Source organism: Lactuca serriola, chromosome 8 (genome assembly GCF_051521515.1).
Source record: "Lactuca serriola cultivar US96UC23 chromosome 8, Lser_US96UC23_V15, whole genome shotgun sequence".
Taxonomy (NCBI): Eukaryota; Viridiplantae; Streptophyta; class Magnoliopsida; order Asterales; family Asteraceae; genus Lactuca; species Lactuca serriola.
This window is the reverse complement of record NC_136415.1, coordinates 333,258,969-333,281,223: the sequence shown is the minus strand read 5'-3', so window position 1 is coordinate 333,281,223 and position 22,255 is coordinate 333,258,969. Positions and strand designations below refer to the sequence as shown.

At 33.5% G+C, this 22,255-nt stretch overlaps 2 protein-coding genes across 6 annotated transcripts; one reads left to right on the top strand and one right to left on the bottom strand.

Moving 5' to 3' along the window:
* Window positions 1-3,536: 3,536 nt before the first annotated feature.
* On the top strand, window positions 3,537-9,727 carry MSH6 (MUTS homolog 6). 4 transcript variants are annotated; one of them, XM_079017621.1, is made up of 20 exons: window positions 3,537-4,530; window positions 4,627-4,723; window positions 4,845-4,947; window positions 5,034-5,087; window positions 5,190-5,264; window positions 5,341-5,409; window positions 5,516-5,599; window positions 5,695-5,889; window positions 5,996-6,519; window positions 6,606-6,735; window positions 6,826-6,917; window positions 7,051-7,432; window positions 7,512-7,613; window positions 7,720-7,882; window positions 7,975-8,267; window positions 8,346-8,483; window positions 8,635-8,714; window positions 8,799-8,898; window positions 9,025-9,154; window positions 9,238-9,727. In XM_079017621.1, the coding sequence occupies exons 1-20, from the start codon at window positions 3,705-3,707 to the stop codon at window positions 9,420-9,422; spliced, it is 3,822 nt and encodes a 1,273-aa protein (XP_078873747.1). In that variant the 5' UTR covers window positions 3,537-3,704; the 3' UTR covers window positions 9,423-9,727. The 4 variants fall into 4 exon arrangements, with proteins under 4 accessions (XP_078873747.1, XP_078873746.1, XP_078873745.1 ...); XM_079017620.1 differs by having other exon boundaries at window positions 7,048-7,432; XM_079017619.1 differs by having other exon boundaries at window positions 4,621-4,723.
* Window positions 9,686-14,363, bottom strand: LOC145070670 (uncharacterized). Of its 2 annotated transcripts, none has more exons than XM_079017623.1 (7): window positions 14,151-14,363; window positions 13,965-14,025; window positions 12,512-12,582; window positions 11,347-11,485; window positions 10,337-10,417; window positions 10,154-10,255; window positions 9,686-10,053 (listed from the first exon to the last, which is right to left on the bottom strand). In XM_079017623.1, the coding sequence occupies exons 1-7, from the start codon at window positions 14,270-14,272 to the stop codon at window positions 9,979-9,981; spliced, it is 651 nt and encodes a 216-aa protein (XP_078873749.1). In that variant the 5' UTR covers window positions 14,273-14,363; the 3' UTR covers window positions 9,686-9,978. The 2 variants fall into 2 exon arrangements, with proteins under 2 accessions (XP_078873749.1, XP_078873748.1); XM_079017622.1 differs by having other exon boundaries at window positions 13,965-14,036; window positions 14,151-14,361.
* Window positions 14,364-22,255: the final 7,892 nt, after the last annotated feature.

The following is a 22,255-nucleotide window of genomic DNA, read 5'->3' as shown; positions in this document are numbered from 1 at the left end:
GGGGGGGTATACAAGTTGAACACAATGCTAATTGTGTAAATGTCATTTGTGATAACCATCACGTTAAAGGATTTCTTATGCTTTTATAAGTGATCAAAACCATTTCATAAACTCTTTTTAAGTTATGTTACTTTATTGTTTATAAAACACTGTTTTTAAAGTACGAGCATAACTCAGTAGATAATCGAGCATTTTCTACAAATAAGAGACAGTTCAAAACAAGCATACTAGTAAACTATAATAGGTATAGTTTAGGGGTTCAAAACATACTATAACGAGAAACAGAAAGAACATACCATAAAGAGAAACAGGGAGGAACATACTATACACTAGAACAGAAGGAACATACGATAACAAGAACAAGATAACAATAATGTGAAACCACTACTTCACAGCTTAGCAATATACTTGTTAGGTCACATTTTGTAACCAAAGTCTCTTGGAGGGAGAGCATGAGTTTGTGTATAGATCTATACTGGATTGACACCCCATACCTTGCTGCTAGCTACATTGAGACTTGCAAGTCTACGGGTGACAAATGTCACATCAGTTTCCGCGCCATTAGGTCGCCGTGTTAAACACGTGTCATATCAGTATGGTTACAACCATATCACATCCTTCTTTCTTTCAAGCCTCTAAGCTCTAAAACAAGCTTCACAAGGCCAAACACACACAAGAATGGGAAACCACTACTTCACAGCTTAGCAATATACTTGTTAGGTCACATTTTGTAACCAAAGTCTCTTGGAGGGAGAGCATGAGTTTGTGTATAGATCTATACTGGATTGACACCCCATACCTTGTTGCTAGCTACATTGAGACCTGCAAGTCTACGGGTGACAAATGTCACATCAGTTTCCGCGCCATTAGGTCGCCGTGTTAAACACGTGTCATATCAGTATGGTTACAACCATATCACATCCTTCTTTCTTTCAAGCCTCTAAGCTCTAAAACAAGCTTCACAAGGCCAAACACACACAAGAATGGGAAAAGGAGGTTATATAGGGTTTCTGAGGTTAAGAGGCTGGTAAGGAGGCCAGGACTTGAGTCATAATGTTGTTTATATAGGTCCCAAACCCTAAAAATTAGGGTTTGCATTCAGCGCGAGAACGCAACGCGTTCCTCATGGGAACGCCACGCGTTCGGGCTCCGCCTCTAAAATCCAAAGTTGGCAGAAATGGTCCCTCATTCTTCCAAATTCCATAATAACAAGGTCCAAAAGCAGTAATTCAATATACAAAGGACCGAAATGTAAATAATACCTGGACTGGGTGTTACACAGAGAGGGAGAGAGAGAGAGAGAGCCCTTATTATTTTTTAATTATTAAAGTAAATAAATAAGTATTAGATTTAAAAAAATGAAAGAAAAATGGAAAATAAATACCCTAAGGGTATTACAGTCATTTCAATATCTGGAGGTAAAAAACGCAATTAAATTAGCTTAAAAGGACCACCAATCTAAAAAGTCAGGATTTAGACAAAAATCTGAAAAAAAATACATACCACAGAGACCATTTTTGCAGTTCTGTCAAGATAAAAACATGGAGATTCAAAACCGAGTCTTGTTAAGAGACAATAAAATGTAACAAACATGACCTAAAACAACTTCCATACCACATAATATCCCCGCCATCAAATTTCTTTATTTAATTTATGCTGAAAAAAAGACTAAACATTATATTGATGTTCTTCCTTAAGAAAACTTTAATGGTATTATATAAAGAAAAAAAAACTAATAATGTTTTTTGAACAAGGGATATTTCCAGAAAAGTCCTAATATTTTAGGCAAATTTTCAATAAAGTTCTACATTTTATTTTTTTGAATAAAAAAGTCCTGACTTTTTCACCTTTTGAATAGAAAAACTCAAGAAACCGGCTAATTTATTCACTTTAGCGATTTTTTACATGTTCAGTAGGTAATGAGACCATATTGTTAATTTTTCGAAAATAATGAGACTTTTTTGAAAATTTCGTCAAAATTTTTGTATAATGTATAAACATATTTTTACATATCTATATCTATTTTTACATACTTGTGTATTTTTTTATGTTTTTATATGTATATATTTACGTATTTTTATGTATTTTAAATGTATAAACATATTTTTTTTACTTATTTATATGTATTTTAACCATTTTACATATTTATTTAAGTATTTTTATGTGTTATTTTTTATGTATTATGTATTTATATGTATCTCTATGTATTTTTACTTATTTATGGATTTTTTAAAGCTTTTTATAGATGTTGATGTATTTTAAATTTATAAACGTATTTTTTATGTATTTATATCTATTTTTAAGTATTTTACATATTTTTTTTATGTATTACGTATTTATGTATTTTTTATGTGTTTTATATAGATGTTTTTGTATATATATGTCTTTTAAATGTATAGAATTGTTTTACGTATTTATATGTATTTTTTAAGTATTTTACATATTTTTTGTGTGTTTTTATATATTATGTATTTATATGTATTTTTGCGTATTTATGTATTTTTTATAGTTTTCTTATATAGATGTTTATGTATTTTTATGTATATTAAATGTTTAATTGTATTATTTTTACGTGTTTATATATTTTTTTACGTAAAACTAATACAATTAAACATTTAATATATATAAAAATACATAAACATCTATATAAGAAAACTAAACAAATACATAAACACGCAAATATATATATATATATATATATATATATATATATATATATATATATATATATATATAAATACATAATACATAAAAAACACATAAAAACACACAAAATACTTAAAAAATACATATAAATACGTAAAAAATAGGTTTATACATTTAAAATACATAAATATACAAAAATATCTATATAAAAAACTTAAAAAAAAATACATAAATACGTAATACATAAAAATATATGTAAAATACTTAAAAATAGATATAAATACGTACAAAATACGTTTATACACTTAAAATAGATAAACATCTATATAAAAAGTTTAAAAAATACATAAATACGTAAAAATATATAAAAATACATATAAATACATAATACATAAAAAATAACACATAAAAATACATAAAAATATGTAAAATGGTTAAAAATACATATAAATAAGTAAACATATATGTTTATACATTTAAAATATATAAAAATACGTAAAAATATACATATAAAAACATAAAAAATATAAAAATACGTAAAACTAGATATAGATATGTAAAAAATATGTTTTTACATTACATAAAATTTTTGACAAAATCTACAAAAAAAAAAGTCTCATTATTTTCGAAAAATTAACAATTTGGTCCTATGACCTGTTGAACATGTCAAAAAGGGCTAAAGTGAATAAATTAGTCGGTTTTTTAGATTTTTTTTATTCAAAAGACGAAAAAGTCAGGATTTTTTTATTTAAAAAATAAAATTTAGAAATTTATTACAAATTTACCTAAAATAAGAGACTTTTATAAAGATATCTAAAATTTTGTAAGGGCGTATCTAAAATTTGTAAGTGATTTTCCTGGTTTATACATATACGTATATACCCATCCGCGAGGCTGGAATAGGAGTCGTCATCTTTACCTGTCTTCCCGCCAACGTTCGCCCTCGTACTTCTCTCTGAGATATTCTTCCCACTGCGATTCCCGCCTTCTACACACACATACATACCACTCATCTCGTATTTTACACCCACCACACTCTACACAGTGCATACTCAATAATGGCATTTCGTCGCCCAACCAACGGCCGATCGCCGCTCGTTAATCCACAACGTCAAATCACCTCTTTCTTCTCCAAATCACCATCATCAACTTCCTCCCTTTCTCCTTCCCAGTCACCATCCCCTCTTCTTTCTAACTCTAATTCGAACTCGAACTCTAAACTTAAACCTAAAACTAAACCTAGCCCTACAACCCCATCCCCTTTGCAAACCACAAGCAGTAAGAAACGGGCCTTGGTTATTGGTCAATCTTCTTCTACTCCCGCTTCCGATGCCCAAAACCCTAGATATGGCGACGAAGTAGTTAATCGAAGGATTAAGGTTTACTGGCCACTGGACAAGGCTTGGTATGAAGGCTGTGTCAAAGCTTTTGATAAGAGTTCGGGTAAGCATTTGGTTCAGTATGATGATGGTGAAGAGGAGCATTTGGATTTATCTAAAGAGAAGATTGAGTTGTTAAAGGAGCAGGCTAAAAGGTTCCGTAGGTTGAGGAAATTTTCCATTGAAGACGAAGATGATGATGAGGCTGGAGGCGGTGCCAAGGGGAACGTGGATAAGAATGTAGAAAGTGGAGGAGATGATTCTGATGATGAGGATTGGGGAATGCATGTCGAAAAGGAAGCTATTGACGATGAAATGGAGGATTTAGAGTTGGTAGACGAGAACGAGGAAGAGGAGGAGGAAGTGGAAGAAACGAAGGCAATAAAGCCGGACTCCAAAAAGCGGAAGGTTTTTGGAATGAAATCAGCCTCTCTTAAGAAAATCAAGAACGAGGCTCCGTTGGATTTAAGCCCGTGCAATTTGGAGCATAAAACCAATAATAACAGTAAGTATGAGTATTTGTAGATAATTGTGTATTCTAGGTGTATTGAAAGCACACTGTGTTTTTACAAATAACAAGAGGGTTGCTTTTAAGTTGCAGGTGCGAAGGCATCTGCTTTTGTTGACAATGATCTTGTTGGCGATAAAGCTGAAAGATTTACCACAAGAGAAGAAGAGAAGTTCAAATTTCTTGGGAAGTAAGTACCTGTACTTGTGCACCTTTAATATCTCTTTCTTCTACAGAAATGCAGTTTAATTGCCTTTTTATGCTGGTCTTTTGGTATTCTATTGTATTAATGAAAGCTTTTTGTCGGGTAGAGCCCGGAAGGATGCCAAGAAGAGATCCCCTGATGATGAAAATTATGATCCAAGAACTCTATACTTGCCTCCTGACTTTTTGGAGAGTTTATCAGGTGGCCAGGTAAGTGATCCTTTTTGGTCACAAATGATTAAACTGTATTGCAATCTGCAAGTAATTGAAATGGTCTGCTTTTTTGTTGAATATAGAGACAATGGTGGGAGTTCAAGTCACAACATATGGATAAGGTTCTATTTTTTAAGGTAAGTGATCTATATCTAATATGGAATTAAGATCGGCAAGTATCAAATATTTTTCTATAGGATGCAACTTTTCTTAGTTCCTAACTCCATGTTACTAAACAGATGGGAAAGTTTTACGAGCTCTTTGAAATGGATGCACATGTTGGAGCAAAAGAACTTGATTTGCAATACATGAAGGTAAAAAAGCTGTTTGATTTTGGTGTAGCATACTATTTCCAATTTACATTTATTCACAGAGGTTACTGTTTCTCAGGGAGACCAGCCTCATTGTGGATTCCCAGAAAAGAACTTTGCACTAAATGTAGAGAAGTTGGCTCGCAAGGTTATTTCTTTCTTCAAGTTGTTGATATTCTTACATACATGTATATCAACCTAATTTTCTTGTAGTCATGATATGATATGATTGTAACAATTATTTGCTTGAACAGGGTTACCGAGTTCTGGTTATTGAGCAGACAGAGACACCTGATCAGCTTGAGAGGCGTCGCAAAGAGCAGGGTACTAGAGATAAGGTAACCAAATCTTGTCTTTTACACAATACATGACAATGACATACCATAATTCTAGATTAGATTTTGTGTTCTGACATTTTATGCCTATTCTGCAGGTTGTGAAAAGGGAAATATGTGGAGTAGTCACTAAAGGAACATTGGTTGATGGAGAAATGGTGGCAGCAAATCCGGATGCTTCTTATCTGTTTGCAGTTTCTGAATGCCATGAAGCATCAGGAAACCAACATGATGATAGAATCTATGGTGTTTGTGTGGTTGATGTTGCTACAAGCAAGATCATGATAGGACAGGTGTGAACTAAATATTGGTTCTGTTTAAGTTTTTTTTTTTTTTTTTTTTTTGTACTTTCTAGAGTTGGTGCTTTGTTGACATGGAAACTGATGCTTCATTTTACAGTTTGGAGATGACACAGAGTGCAGTGTGCTGAGCTGCTTATTGTCCCAACTAAGACCAGTGGAAATCATAAAACCTGTCAAATCACTCAGCCCTGAAACTGAAAGAGTACTACTAAGACAAACAAGAAGCCCTGTCATAAATGAGTTGATACCACTTGAAGAGTTTTGGGATGCAGAGAAAACTATGTGTGAAGTGAAGGAGATTTATAAGCGCATCAGTAATCAATCATGTTTGAATGAATCCATGTCATGCTCATCTGATACTAAGGATTGCCTACCAGAAGTACTCTCTGATCTAATGAATACTGGAAATGTTGGTAGTTATGCTCTGTCAGCCCTTGGGGGCACTCTGTTCTACCTGAGAAAAGCCTTCCTGGACGAGTCATTGCTTCGATTTGCAAAGTTTGAGCGACTTCCATGTTCTGGATTCAATGATTCCACCATAAAACCATACATGGTTCTTGATGCAGCCGCTCTAGAGAATCTTGAAGTTTTTGAGAACAGTGTAAATGGAGACTCTAAGGGGTATGTTTAAGTTTTTGAGAACATTATTGATTATTCACATTTACTTCCTGATTTGATATTATATCATATATATATCCATGATGCAGGACATTGTATGAGCAACTAAATCGTTGTGTGACAGCATTTGGGAAGAGGTTGCTTAAAACATGGCTCTCTAGACCTTTATATCACATAGACTCAATCAGGGAACGCCAGAATGCTGTAGCTGGTGTAAAGGTTCTCTACATGTATTAATTTATCCATCTTCTAGAGTAGATCACATTATATATTGTTTCTAATATAATATAATATAATTCCAAAATTCAGGGAGTTAGCCTGCCTTATGCTCTTGAATTTCGTAAAGAGCTGTCCAAGCTTCCAGACATGGAGCGGTTGTTGGCACGCATCTTTTCTTGCAGGTAAAACAACAAACACTCTAGTTGGTAGTAATCTATATAATATATATATATATATATATATATATATATATATATATATATATATATATATATATATATTTTGATGTTGGGTATTCATGTTGATATGAAGCAGTGAAGCTAATGGTAGGAATTCGAGTAAAGTGGTTCTGTATGAGGATGCATCAAAGAAACAACTTGAACATTTCATAATGGTTCTCAGTGGGTGTGAAGTAATTATAAATGCATGCTCCTCACTAGGTGTCATTCTGGAAAACACTGATTCTAGGCTGCTGCATCACCTGTTAGCACCTGGTAAAGGTCTTCCGGATGTTGATGGTGTTCTTAGGCATTTCAAGGATGCTTTTGATTGGATGGAGGCAAAAAGTTCAGGGCGTATAATACCTCGTGATGGGGTTGATAAAGAATACGATACTGCTTGCGGAATGGTTACAGATATTGAGTTTAGTCTGAGAAAGCATTTGAAGGAACAGAGAAAACTACTTGGAGATTCATCGGTGAGATTAGTTTCTCAAAATACTGTTATGAATGAATAATGATATTTACTAATTTTTTGATTATGATGGTGGTGTTCAGATCAATTATGTTACTGTTGGAAAGGATACATATCTTCTTGAAGTAGCTGAAAGTTTGTCTGGTAGCGTTCCTTGTGAGTATGAGCGTCGATCATCTAAGAAGGTAGATTTGGTTGGTTTAGAGTGTAGTTATTTTTAGTGTTGTGTGTGTAAAATGTAAAAAGGTCGATTCTGATTAATCAGAATCATGAATATGGATGGATGTGCAGGGTTTTGTCCGATACTGGACTCCTGAAATTAGGAATTTGATGAGGGAGCTGTCAGAAGCTGAATCCGAGAAAGAGTCCAAGTTGAAAAGCATCATGCAGAGGTTGATTGGGCGGTTTTGTGAGCATCATGTGAGCTGGAGACAGTTGGTTTCTACAGCTGCAGGTGTTTATATTTTGCTACTTTTTTTTTCCTTCATGTTTTTGCTGCTAAACAGCTTATATCAAGTCAACTATATGTATAATTTTTTTTTCCAGAACTTGATGTCCTGATCAGCATAGCAATTGCGAGTGACATGTATGAAGGACCAACATGTCGTCCGCTTATAGTGGATCTGGATGGGGATGAAGCACCAGTTGTCGATGCTAAAAGTCTAGGGCATCCTGTGCTTGGAAATGATACTCTAGGGGATGGCAGTGGCAACTTTGTCCCAAATGATGTTTGTATTGGTGGGGCGGATCATGCCAGATTTATCGTGCTTACTGGTCCTAACATGGGTGGAAAGTCTACTCTTCTGCGTCAAGTTTGTTTAGCACTGATTTTGGCACAGGTAAAGAAAGATATATGGAATTTGTGTTTCTCTTTTTTTTTTTTTTAGTAGTTAATTAGTTATGGATGGGTGTTCCAGGTGGGGGCAGATGTGCCTGCAGAAAGCTTTAAGATGTCTCCGGTTGATCGCATCTTTGTGAGGATGGGTGCAAAAGACCATATTATGGCAGGCCACAGTACATTTCTAACCGAGCTGCTGGAAACCGCATCCATGCTGGTATGTGTGTGTGTGTGTGTTCTTTATCATTTTTATATTATAATATCAATATGAAAAGACTTTTTGTTTAAAAAAAATAGAGTACTATATTCAATCTTCAAGTGTGTCCATGTTGTTGGGTTTGTGATATGAAATTGGATATGTTATGCAGTCATCAGCAACGCGTAGTTCAGTTGTGGCATTAGATGAACTTGGACGAGGGACAGCAACATCAGATGGACAAGCCATAGCGTATGCTTTCACTTTCACTTTCACTTTCATATGTTTATGTTGTTGTCATCTTTCACCAAAACTCATTATTTGGTTTGGTTGCAGTGCATCGGTTCTTGAACACCTTGTGAACAAGGTCCAGTGTCGGGGTCTGTTTTCTACTCACTATCATCACTTAGCTTTGGAGTATCAGCAGATTGACAAGGTACCCGTATTATTCCTTACCCAGCTTTTTGGAGCTATAAAACAACATTTAGATAACTATACTGTTACTATTTTGATGGCAATCTTATCTTTAGACCTTTGACCTTAGTGTGTGGGTTGTATGTAGGTTTCCCTATGTCACATGGCATGCCAAGTTGGAGATGGAGATGGAGGTGTAGAGGAGGTAACATTTCTCTACAAATTGACACTTGGTGCATGCCCCAAAAGCTATGGTGTCAACGTTGCACGCCTAGCAGGCAAGTTCCTTCCCTCCCTCCCACTTTTATTGTAATTCTAATAATAATAATGATTGACACGTGTCAAGCATGGGTTTTTTTAGGACTTCCTGATGCCGTGCTTAAAAAGGCTGCAATCAAGTCACAAGAGTTTGAGACAATGTATGGTAAAAGGACAAGGACAAACCAAAACCAGATAGCACTCATGTTGCAGAGCTTAAACAATTGTCATGGGAATGGGATTCTTGAATTACAGAACAGGGCAAAGATATTTTTGGAGCACAAGTGATCAGATTTTGCACTCTGGATTGGATGTGTAGTTAGTTGGTAGTTTGTTTCGATATAGGAAAACTCGTTTTGATGATTGAGATTTGAGATAACCCAACCCAATCCAACCAAGGCTTGGATGTGTGATGTGTGATGTGTGGTGGGTCCGTCCATTTTTGTAATTGAAATTGCAAGCCAAGTGATGAAGGCTTGTTGACCACCAACCTAATCTCAGTTTTTGTAACGCATCCACAAGAAACAACACATGTTGAATGCAAATACAAATGCAAATGAAAATGTGTATGGCATATGTTTATTTCTCAACAACCATTTCTACTTCCTAGGTGTACGTACATTGGTCTACATTTTGGTTTGTTGGTCTAGCTGTTTGTTTACATTCATTCTCACTATCTCATGGGTACATTCGTTAATATACATATACATACATACAGCGATCAACTAACTGGTAGTAGAAATGGAAGTTGAGCTTTTTCTATTTTTTGCTTCTTTTGAAAAAAATAAAAGAAAATATAAATGAATGAATGAATGGATGTAATTTGCTGGATTGTGTATGTAAACTATACATTGTCCTGTCCTTCCTCCTGGGGCTGGGAACTCGATGATGATGTTTGATTGTTAGAAGTTGAACCAGCCTGTTTACAAGTAGAAAAAAACACAAAAAATCAGTTAAGTACAAGTTGCAATATCTCAATCAGATACACAGGAGTTATCCTTTAAAAATCAGCAATCAACCTGATTCTGATTTTGACGTTTAATGCTGTTATGGACCACATCAATCAACCGCATTATTATGTACATTGGAAGTAATATCCCACTAGCCTTTATAACTAGCAACTGCAAAAGCAAAACAAATCAAATCAGTAACAACCTTAATCAGTTCATATCACAATAATGCCAATGGTGGTTAGTACTTACTGTTAGGATCGTAAATGGGTAATCACCTGTTTCACCCATTAGCACTGCAAGAAAATGTCTCACCAGTAGAAGTACTGTAAACTGCAATAGATCATGATCATCATGCAAATTGCAAAAACTTAGAAACAAGAAAGCACAAAAAATCTTCTTTGTGAATTGTGAATTGTGATCATCATACATACAGTATACACACAAACGAGTACATGTCATGTCTGTTCTGTGCAATAATTTAAAGTCACATGGTAATAAAATGGTTTCCATTCCAATCCATAATAACTTTTGCTTTATTTGAGTAATTCGTTTCCATTTCCATTTCCATTTCATGTGTAGCTTAACTATTGACAATTTGACATCTGGCATTTAAATTTAACAACACAGCTAATGTCGTTTTTTACCCTCTACATTCAAATAAGTATATCTTATCTCGAATTGACTTGGATACCCATTCATCTTCTTGCAATAAATACACTTTGAAGTTTGAACATGAAACCAAGGTGTGGGAATTTTAATGGCAAACAGTTGTCTATTAATCGTGTTTTTTTTTTTTTTTTTTTTTTTTTTCTTATTAAGTTATCCATCCATGTAAATGTAATCTTGACAACGCGTGAATAGTAGACTAGTAGTATGGTCCCATTGTAGACTTTTCAAACCTTATTAAGGAACTAACAATAAATATAATACTTTTTTTAAGATGAAACGGAAACCCCCACCCCCATACTTTTGACTTTCAATGTCATCGTTTCAATATAGCTATTTTCATTTTTTTTACAAGCCATATTAGCAAACATCGTATAATATATATTAATATTTAATAGTTGTCTGCCAATTATTTAAAGGATATTTTAATTACGACGTGAGTGTGTGTGTTTTAGAGAAGAGAAAGATATGGATAACCATTAACCTTTGTGCAATCATTCATAATTTCAAATTCTTTTAAATAATTGTTATTAATTATTTGTATATAAACTGAAACTTTTGACAATTAAGTTGAAAATTTAGGCAAAACTTACGATGACAGCCACTGTTCTGCACATAGAAGCTGTTGTATCGGCAGCTGATGAGCACTCTGCATATTCTCTTTCAATCAATCTTTCTTCTTCATCATCATCACCATCTTCAGTGCTTGGAGTTGGAATTTCCAAGCTTCCTCTATTATTGTAAAATAAACTAATTTATTAAAACAAGAATTACCAAAATTCGATCTATATAAAAGGCATGAATCATTCTTTTCTACTTTATGGGTCTAAATTCTAAAATTCCTTTCCTTTAAAATATATATAAAAACGGAAGCATTACTGGTTGATTGCAATTTAAAAATATTTAAATTTGCGGTGAATATAAAAATCAGTTTATTGGATACTCTTATTATTATTATTCTTATATTTGGAGATGCAATGGATTATGAAAAGATAACGGAAAATTTCTATTTCCACATTAAGGCCTCCAACCCATCTTTACCTAAATATTTAAACAAAATTAATATCCAAAACAAATTATGAGCTGTTGATTGATTTTATTTTTTATGTGCGCATACAGGAAACAGCTAATGTGTGTGGACGTCTTCTCCCCAAATAACATTTCCTAGCTACTTTCGATTCACACTTCAAACTTCAAGCTCTACTAAATTATATATATATATATATATATATATATATATATATATATATATATATATATATATATATATATATGTTTGGTCATCTATCTAATATTTTTATGTTGTGAGACCCATTTTTAATAATAATAATATCGACAAAAAAAAATGGATATGTTTGTGGATGTTACCTACTTCAAATGAAACATACGTACGAAAACACTCAAAACAGAAGTAAGAAAATGACAAACACATGAAATCTAAACATTATAACATTTTTTATTCAATTTCCTTTCACATATATCATATTCATATATGCTTGTTGGCGTGGTTAATTAGAGGACATATATATACCATGGTTTGGTATCGGATCGATTGATTATATAATTAAAGTTGTCTAATGAAATATATACATAAACAGAAGAATAAAGTTGTCTGATAAAGAAATTTGAGACCTGTGGTCCAAATAATAATAATAATAATAATAATAATAATAATAATAATAATAATAATAATGTGGTTTGGTTAGAATATATATATAGAGAGAGAAAGAGAGGATGATTGAGCAAAAGAGTAATTACCGAATTGTGACACGAGTGTCGTCGACCTTTTTTGGGGGTGGGGTTGGGGCTGAGTAACCAGGTTCAAATTTCTGCAGCGTTAAACAAGTACACGTCTTTTTCAGTCGCTGCTAACATACATACATAATATACAATACATGCTTTTTTTTTTTTTTTTTTTTTTCACAACAAAATTCTTAACCAATTGCAATAATTTATAGCAAATAATTCATCGTCTTGTGCATTTAATTTTAAACATAAAGACCAAAATACTTTTACGCTTTGAACGACGTTAAAATTTTGGTTTAATACATATACTACTTATAAACAATCTCAAAAGTCACATGGCAATATTTTCATCTTCACAAATAGCATTGAAAACTAACAAACTTCCTTAATTTTGAAATCATCTCTTAAAAGGACTTCATGGGTCTATAATTTAGAGAAAAGGAAGACGCCACGCCATATACTAAAAATGGATGGATGTATTGCATCATTTTTGTTGTTCAAGAAGGTAACAAACTCCTTTTCAAATTTTATTCTTTGAAAAAGTAATGTATATATGGAGGAAATGGGTTGCTAAAGCAATGTTTGTTGCTACTTTTTTTGTTATCAAAATAAAAAGAAGACAAAGGTGTGCTGGTTTAAAATTCGAAAACAGATTATTATTGGTTGAATTATCGATAGCTAAATTTTAAGATGAAGAAAGTATGCACGAAGCATATGAATAATTTAGTAAAGACGGAAAATAGAGAAGAAGATGAGAGGAAAATTACTTGTCTTAGTTGACAAGGAATATGCATGAATATACAGATTTAATTTCTTGACATAAAAGTCGGGTATATGCCATTTGACCTTCCTTCCGTCATTGATTACACGTTCAAATAAAGCAGTAGCCTTTTATTAATATAATATATATAATATATAAAATTAATAACATACCTTTTAAAAAAAAACAAACAAACTTATAATATGTTATAATCAACAAATAAATAGCGAAAAAAAATGAAATTTTAATTAACGCGATATTTACGAATGAACAGCAGTGAGTCAGCAGAGGAAATGAATTTCAAGGTGAAAACCGATTCAAATGGAGGAACGAATGAATTAAATAATCTGAATTTGAATATGCTTCTGCCTTATCTTGTTAAAACAAGACACATGTTAATATGTTATATGTATGAAGAGACGAAATTCAATGCCTGTCCATATTTGTAGACTTTTTCTTGAATAATTCAACACGAAAAGAAAAGGATCTATTCATAGCATTGGTGGTTTAAAATTTAGCACAAACGCCGATACCCAATAGCCAATACGATTCAGTATTGGGGACGGACGATTCAAAATATATGTCAGATGAGACTCCGGCAGAGAATTGAAATTTAACCAAAACGACAACAAACAAAACCACCGTAGATTCAACTTCAGAATTTCAAAAAAAAAAAAAAATGAAGAACGAATGAAGAAACCTAACCTGGAGACAAAGTTCGCAATTAGTGTTTCCCTTCTCATCACACCATCTCTGTACGCAATCTCTGTGAGCAAACTGATGTGATGTGATGATCGATCAAAATTCAAAACAGAGATTAAATTCGTAACTATATGTAATACCTAGTAATGAAAAAGAAAAATGATATTTAAGACAGAGAAGCAAGAATACCTTGATAGTTCCAGAACAAGAACATGGAGTTTCCAAGGTTTTACAACTTTCGAACTCTCCTTCGTGACAAATTCTGCAGTATATGATCTCAGATACTGAATATAATAATTCTTCTTCAACATTCACCTTCAATTCTGCCATCCTCTCTCACAAAATTCAAAATTCCTTTTCTCTTCTCTCTCTCTAGTCGTTGGCTCTGTTTCGTGGAGAATTTTTGGGCTTTAAAGGGATGAAACCAGATACAAAATTCCAACAATACCCTTCCTTGTTTATACGCTACTACTACTTCCCCCCGCCCCTCCCCGCCCCACCTAGCCTAAATTAAAACTTTTTGTAAACAAAAACATATGATAGTTTTCTATAAAATACTGTTATTTTATTTTAAATTGGAATTATTTAAAAAAAAAAATGATATAATAAGCTACAAAACAATATTCTATATTGAAATAAAATAATGACATTTGTTTGAACGATGTTAGACTGAACTTTTTATATTTTTGTTTTGTTTGAGTTAATTGTCAAAAGTTTACGGATGATTAATCATCTGATTAATATTGTCTTTGCTTTAAATATTTTGTTTCGCCCTAACATTTGGGAAATTGAGTAAACCAACCCTTATAAACGAGTTTGTTAACAATAATAACTATTTTTTTTTTGAAAAATGGACCACTTTCTCTGAAATAGCGTATTCCGGAGCACGTAAGAACATTCCGGACTTGGGTCGGTCAACGTATTCCGGAATACGATATTCTGGAGCTTATTTTCATTCCAGAGTTGTAGGTGGTTGGTATGAATTAGGTCTGGAATCTGATACCCCGTACATTCTGTACTGAAAAAGTGTATTCCGGACTATACCACGGAATAACCGTACATTCACGAGGTCTGTTCCGGAGAACTAAAAGTAGGGTATTTGTGTGTTTTTGTTCCATATATTTCCATATATGCAATATATTTGTGTTTTTGATACCTTCATTACACGTTCTGGAATGCGTACCTATACGAGTTTTTTTCGAGTGCCAGTTTCTAGTGGAGGGAAATGACAGCATATCGAAGAATCTGTGCAATATATTGGTCAAGACTACACATGCTTTGATGTAGATATTGTTGGATTAATGTCTAAGTCCATAACTATATTTGGTATGTACTTGACTCGACCCGGCATGGTCCATTTGGGTTGCACTTCACCGACACAATTTATATGGATAATCTTTTGAGAATAGTATGTTTATGATTAATATTAATATATTATAAGTTCTAATATATTAATATGGAATCATATTATTTAATTAGTATTGATCAAGAATTAATTTATAATTAATTAAGTGATCAAAAGGAACTAATTAAATATGGACTCTTATATATATGGAATGGGCCAAGTTCATTTAGGTTGGGCTAAGCTTTCATGGATAGTCCATAGAGTGTTTAACCCATGGATCCTAGGAAATGAAAGGTCATGGGTATTAGGGTTTAACCCTAATCCTCCACACTATATAAAGATGTCCTTGGTTGGTGAAATTGGCACTAGGGTGGTACACTAAGAAGGGCTAGCCAATTTCACTAGAGAGAACCAAGTATCCATATTCTCTAAAGTCTTCCAAGGTGTTTTGGTGATTTGTGATTCCATTTGAGGCTTCCACACTATTGGGGCTAAGTTCTTAAAGTTTGAATACATCAAGCTACATCAAAAGGTATGTCATCTAACTAGTACTTTGTAGTATAAGAACTTCATAATATGCTAGTTAGGATTAAAGCCTTGGAAAGTTCTTATTTGCATGTATTATAGAGAAAACATAGATCCAAGGTTTATAGGGTTGCATGTAGACCATAGGAGTGTTAGAATGCTCAAAACCCAACAGTGGTATCAGAGCCTATGCTTGTTTTCTTGTTTTCTTGTTATACTTGCAAAAGAAGCTGGAAAATCGAGTTTTGATGCTGTCTGCCCTGCAGACTCGCCGAGTCCATGAATGGACTCGGCGAGTCCAAGTCAAAAAGCATCCAACTCGCCGAGTTGGTTCATGCACTCGACGAGTTGGACCCCCAGACAGCATAAATTCGACTTTTTTGGCTGGAATTGGACTAGGAACATTACCCTAAGATGTTTTTGAACTTATAAACTTGTTTTTGATGTGGTAATGTTCATGCTAATCCAATTTCAAAGATAATTGTCAATAGATTCATGTTTTGTATTAGTTTAAGGTTTAGACTAATTACATGAAAAAGTTTGACTTGAATTATCTTGTTCTTATAAGTTGCTTAGATTAATAGAAAAGTTGAGTGAAATAGTTGTTTTCAATCCAAATTAATCTAAGAGTTGATTCTAAAATGTGTTTTTGTAACTTGTCCTCAAGTTATATGAAAAGTCACATTTAAGTTTCATAAAACTCATAAAAGTTGGCAAAGGTTACAAAAATGAAGAGTCTAGTTCTAATTAAATGGTTTTATGACTCCATAACTTGTCCTCAAGTTATGGAGGACCAAGAGTCTCTTCATTAAATAATAAATATAAAAAAAAGTGTAGCCTTAATTAATTCCATAAGTTATAAGATAAAGAAAAAGTTAATTCTTTTATTAGTTTAAAGTCTTCCATAACTTGTCCTCAAGTTATGGAACTTGAAGAGTTTTTGGATTAAAACTACTTTAAACACAAAAGTTATGGAATTAATTAGTTTTGAATAGTTTCAAAACTTGCCTTCAAGTTTTGGAATTTGTAAAGTTTTCTCTTATGAATACTTTAATTCCAAGTTAGCCCTTAGAATTTTAAAGAGTTAAAATTCAACCCTTATACTTTATAATATTATAAGTTAATAATATATACATACATACATATATATATATATATATATATATATACATATATATATATATATATATATATATATATATATATATATATATATATATATATATATATGTATAAGAGTAAAGTCTGTCTTGCCGCTAGTACGCCTCATTCACGAAGCCAGTCTATAAGGTGGGTATAAGGTTGTTGCCTATAAAATGGCAACTTAATGGGTGTCCACTCTCACCCACCGCTTGCTTGACTGGTGGAGGGTCGTTAGCCGAACGGGTTTGACAGGACTATAATTCTCCCTTCATTAAAAGTATTAATGATAAATACTAAGTAACTAAACTCTTAATAATACCCAATCTTAGTTACTTAGGAAAATGTGAATAAGGTGCTAATCCATGAAATTACACTTTGCACTTTGTTTAAGTCGGTTAGTGGAGCGTGTGTGGTTAACCGACACACTAACTCGTATTTAACAAGGTAGGCAAAGGGTAACTTAATGTTTATCATAGTATCGATGGAGCGTATGTGGTTAACCGGCACATCGATTGAGGGGTAAACACTTAAGGGTACCAAGTAATTTGCATGGTTACTTCACACCTTGTTTTGTGATCCTCGGCATCCCAGTCACAAAACCTGAAGGGCACACTCGAGATTGAAACATGCCATTGAACAGTTTAATGAATCTCAAAGATCTAGGAGTTTCAAATCCAATTAAAACCTAATAATACATTCGTTTATCTTGGTGGAAATTGGTGAATCGTCATTCACCTACTTTCAAATATTTTATAGCTTGGATTACGGCATACCTCTTCTAAGTTATAAAATAGTTTGTTGGGTCCTAGCTTAATATTTCATATTGGGTGTCATATTAAGGACTTAAGATCAACTATCTTGAATATCTCCCAAAAGATGTCTGGTTTAGACATTTATGATCTTCCCAAATCTCTTGAAACAAGATTTCCTAAATGAAGATGATGTCCCATGGAAATCATACTTCTTTCACCTCCTCCAATTATTCTCCCTAACCCACAAGTTCTTGAAAATTTTAAGGTCACTCAAGCACTATTGGCAAGGCAAGGTCTAGGTGTGATCACATCTTGTAGATGTAGTCACATATTGACAAGCCGGGAAAGTTGGGTGTCAAAGTCTTGAGAAAGTTGGTGGTTCAATCACTTTCTAAGTCACATAGTGAGTTCCTTTGGGACACCTATGAAACAGACTATGACAAGACCCTTAATGATCTTATCTATTTCTTAAGATCAACTTCCTTAAAACCTGATGGACATTGACAATAGTGACAAAGGAAATCCAGAAAAGCATTCTCTTCCCAATGGAAAGGGGTCGGCCATAGTCAACTCGGTTGACCAAATGGTAAAGAGAAAAGCTAAGTCTGTGATAGTCCCGTGTACCGTTATCAAAGGGTCCATATGTTTAAATTGCCAAAGGAAGGGACATTGGTTACGAATCTACCAAATTTACCTAAGGATGTTGAAGTCAATAAGTTTGACTCTACTTCAGGTAAAGTCCACTATTTAACTCTGCTAAGTTTCTATTCTGAGATTCTTGATACATGATGTGACTGGGTCACATGGTGATGTTTTAAGAATCAAAGAAAAGTGAAGAAACTTAAAAAAAAATAAAAAAAAGAATATGCTGAATCTGATCGCGTAGATGGATTTCTATCGCATAGTTTGAAGATCGGATTCTTGAGCTACTTCTTAGGAGTTATGAGATATTGCTTAGGAATAGATAACAAGAAGTTTTCATATGGATTGTAAGGATAAGTTTTTCCGCAAAGTTTTTAAAATAAAAGAAAATTTTAGATTTTATTTATTTTAAAATATCCTTACAATGGCATTTGAGGAAAAATTGTTGCTTATATGATTCCATTAATAGCAAGAGTGGAAATATGAAATTGATTCTTTCATTTGTGGTAATGTCTAAATTTACCAAATAAGGAAAGATTCTCATCACCCAAGTTTCAATTGGACCGGAACTTGGAATCATGCAAGTTGTATAGCATGATGAATGAGAACTTTCAAGTATTGGAAAATTAAGACTAATTACTTGTTCACATGGATGTGTGAGTCAAGTGAAGGACTAAGGGATCGAGTACACAGTCTTGTGCACTGATTAATTCCACCACAAAAGATCGATAAGATTATTCGTCATAATTTACTATAGCTCAGTAGATATGGTTATACTTACAAGCTTAAGTGTAATTCTGAGACATTGGAAAAGGTTCCAATGTATGGCAGAGCGAATAAGAAGAATCAAATTAGGCAGAAGGATAAAAGTTTCTCAAATCTGAAAAGATGGGAGAGAGTACTTTCGTATCAGTTTTGTGATCATCTTAATGATTTAGAGACCTTATCACAATTCATCTTCTAAGAGCCTTCTTATAGCTAAGAAGAGGAACTTGAATTCTTGAAGTGGTTAAATCAAGAAGATGATTCATACTTTGTTCCAAAAACAATTCTTAGAGTTATACTCTAAGATTGTAACTTGAGTGACATGTCTTAAAGAAGGTTTAAAACACTTGTTAAATGTAAGAGTAAAAGTTTTCTACTCTTGTACATTTGAAATTGGTAAGTTGTGATGTTTTGGATAAAACAAAGACCAACTAAGGCCAATTGTGTGAAGTGTTTGTCTTGATTAGAATCCGCACTATCTCATGGATGTTTGACAAGGGAGTCTTATATGTCAAGAGGACAGTGGGAGTGTTAAAGGTCTTGAAAGTCTCAAGAACTAATCAAGAATAAAACCTGAAGTTCTTCACTAGCACACGAATTGAGGTTTATAACCTATCGTGTTGACATATTCTGTGCCCATTCCAGTTAAAGTTGGCTTTGCATATGAGTTCTTAGAGTTCTCAATTTGTTGCACATCAACTTGGAAGCAATGGCAGGCCCTTGAGCTGCCAGGTGGCAAGAAATTAAGATTGAGTTCAGTCCATATAAGTTTGGATTTGTCATTATCCTTGTCTTGCGACTATGGTTTTGATAATTCACATGGATAAGAACACATACACCATTAAATCTAAGTGTCATAAGGTTTCTCTCCGATTCATGAAAATGATGGTGAGGAAACACTTTCACTAAGTAGATATTAGCTTAGATAGCAATTGTGATATTTGCATTCTCAAAGTCGTTAGTGGAGCGTGTGTGGTTTACCGGCACACTAACTTGGACTTGTGACAAGTGGCAAAAAGGTCTAACCATTATGATTACGGCATCCCTCTTCATAATTGTTTAGACACACAAGTGTGCTATCTAAGGGAAGATGTATGATTTTGATAAAGTTTTATCAAAACAATCTAGTATCAGAAATCTGAACTTTGGTAAGAAAGTCAGCTGATTTCTGAGTACATGTCAAAGCTAGTGGGAGCATAAGTGTTATGCGAATAATCATCATGTTAGTGGGAGCATGATAATTATGATAAAGGTTGCAAGTTAGCAATGTTAATTATAGAAAACAAAAGGTTTCAATCGGGAAAAAGGTTGTTTTGCTATAATTAAGGGAGATGAAATTATACTTCATCTCAAATCTATAAGCTTAGATCGTGAGGTTTTAATCATTTAGTCAAGGATATATATATGAATTTCATGTTGGAATGGCTCAAAATAAGGAAATTTTGTATATGGGTCTATTATTTGCATTCTAAAATTCGATTATGATTACGACATCCCTTTTCATAATCTGAATTATGAGAACTTGGCAAATTGAAATGGACATATTATAGCAAAAGACTGGTTTAGTCTTTATGTGAGACATCATGAATCGTGTCCCATATGCTTCGGATATAGGATCGATTACATGTGCTACACTCATCCTTTCTAAAAATTTCAAAATGCCTGGGGCATTAAGAAGGGAAAAGGTTTAGAACTGGATATGACTAAAAGGATTAAACAATTGTCGAGGACAATCTAAGGTTTACCAAAGATTGGTTGCTCAAGGACAGTTGGAAGTATAGTGATAATTCTGGAAGGACCATATTGACATAGTCTGTAAGGAGGCAACTCTTGTTCAGAAGTGATAGTCAAAATGGAATCTGGAAATGTTTCAAAGTTAGAATTTTCAATCTATTTAAGATTAGGAAACTTAATGCAAGAAGGATGTTTCCAAGGAGCTAATCTCCTTTGGAATACTCTGTAATGATTGTTGTCAAGTCTTTCTGACTTTGTGCATAATCATTACAAGAGGTTCAATGCATATAAGTTTAGAATCTGACAAATTTCAGTAAATGGCATGAATTTGGAATTCTTGCATTTGCAGTAAGGATTTGGGAGTGTGAAAAGAGAATCATTGAAGTTATGTTCAATTGATCTAGTTCACAAAGTAAAGATCATAGACAAACATAATATGCATACTTGGTGTGTAGCATGACTAGTGTTTAGAAAACATAGTGTACATGCTTGGAGCATGGGACAACTATTGTTTTAAATTCAAGAATAAAGTTGATAGCTGAAACAGTATACAATGAATAATGTGTAATCATATGGTGATAAATAAAAGGTGTTTTATTTATGTTCATAGGTTTTGATACCATATTGGATTCAATTATTCTTGTGTTTCATTTTGCATGTTTTGACTTCCAGAATAAACTAGGTTATTCTTCCGGAATGACTAAGTTATTCAAACCATCCACATTCGGTCATATGTTGGAAGTAGATATGAATTAAGACTGTCATGAGTTGGCTTGTAGAGGTCTAAGGTGTTGGACAAAGGGCTACAACACTCATGAGTGCTCATAAGTTCTGAGTATTGGATTCAACCCGCGCTTATTGGAATCACTTCATGGATTTTATCACGAGTGATCATGAGACGATAATATCTTATATTCTTCAAACCTAGAGATATGAGTTGTTACTATGAGTTGGTTGTACATTGATTGCACGAAAACGCATTCGGTAACTCGGTGTTATAAAACGTGCCTTTGTGTACGATTCAACAAATAGTAGAACAAGCCATATGAGTCGAAGTTTATCCATTCCTTTTACCTTCGGGATAAAAGCGATATCTGTGGGCCCCTCGATGATTTGATGATGACAAATGGAAGTGCTCGGCCGGACCAGGACTGATTTGATTTGTTCAATTAGTCAGTCGTCATAAATCGGAAATCGGGAAACAACAAATGGACAGAGAGAATGATTATAATCCATGTCTCAGTCCATATGATATCTAGAATGGAGGAATATATGATCCCTTATCTAATGGACAAGTTCGTTGACAAGATCAGACTTCGACAACGTCTTTAAGAGCTACGATTGCCAGTTAGGTTTGAAGTCATACGCAATAATAGTTTTAGACTTAT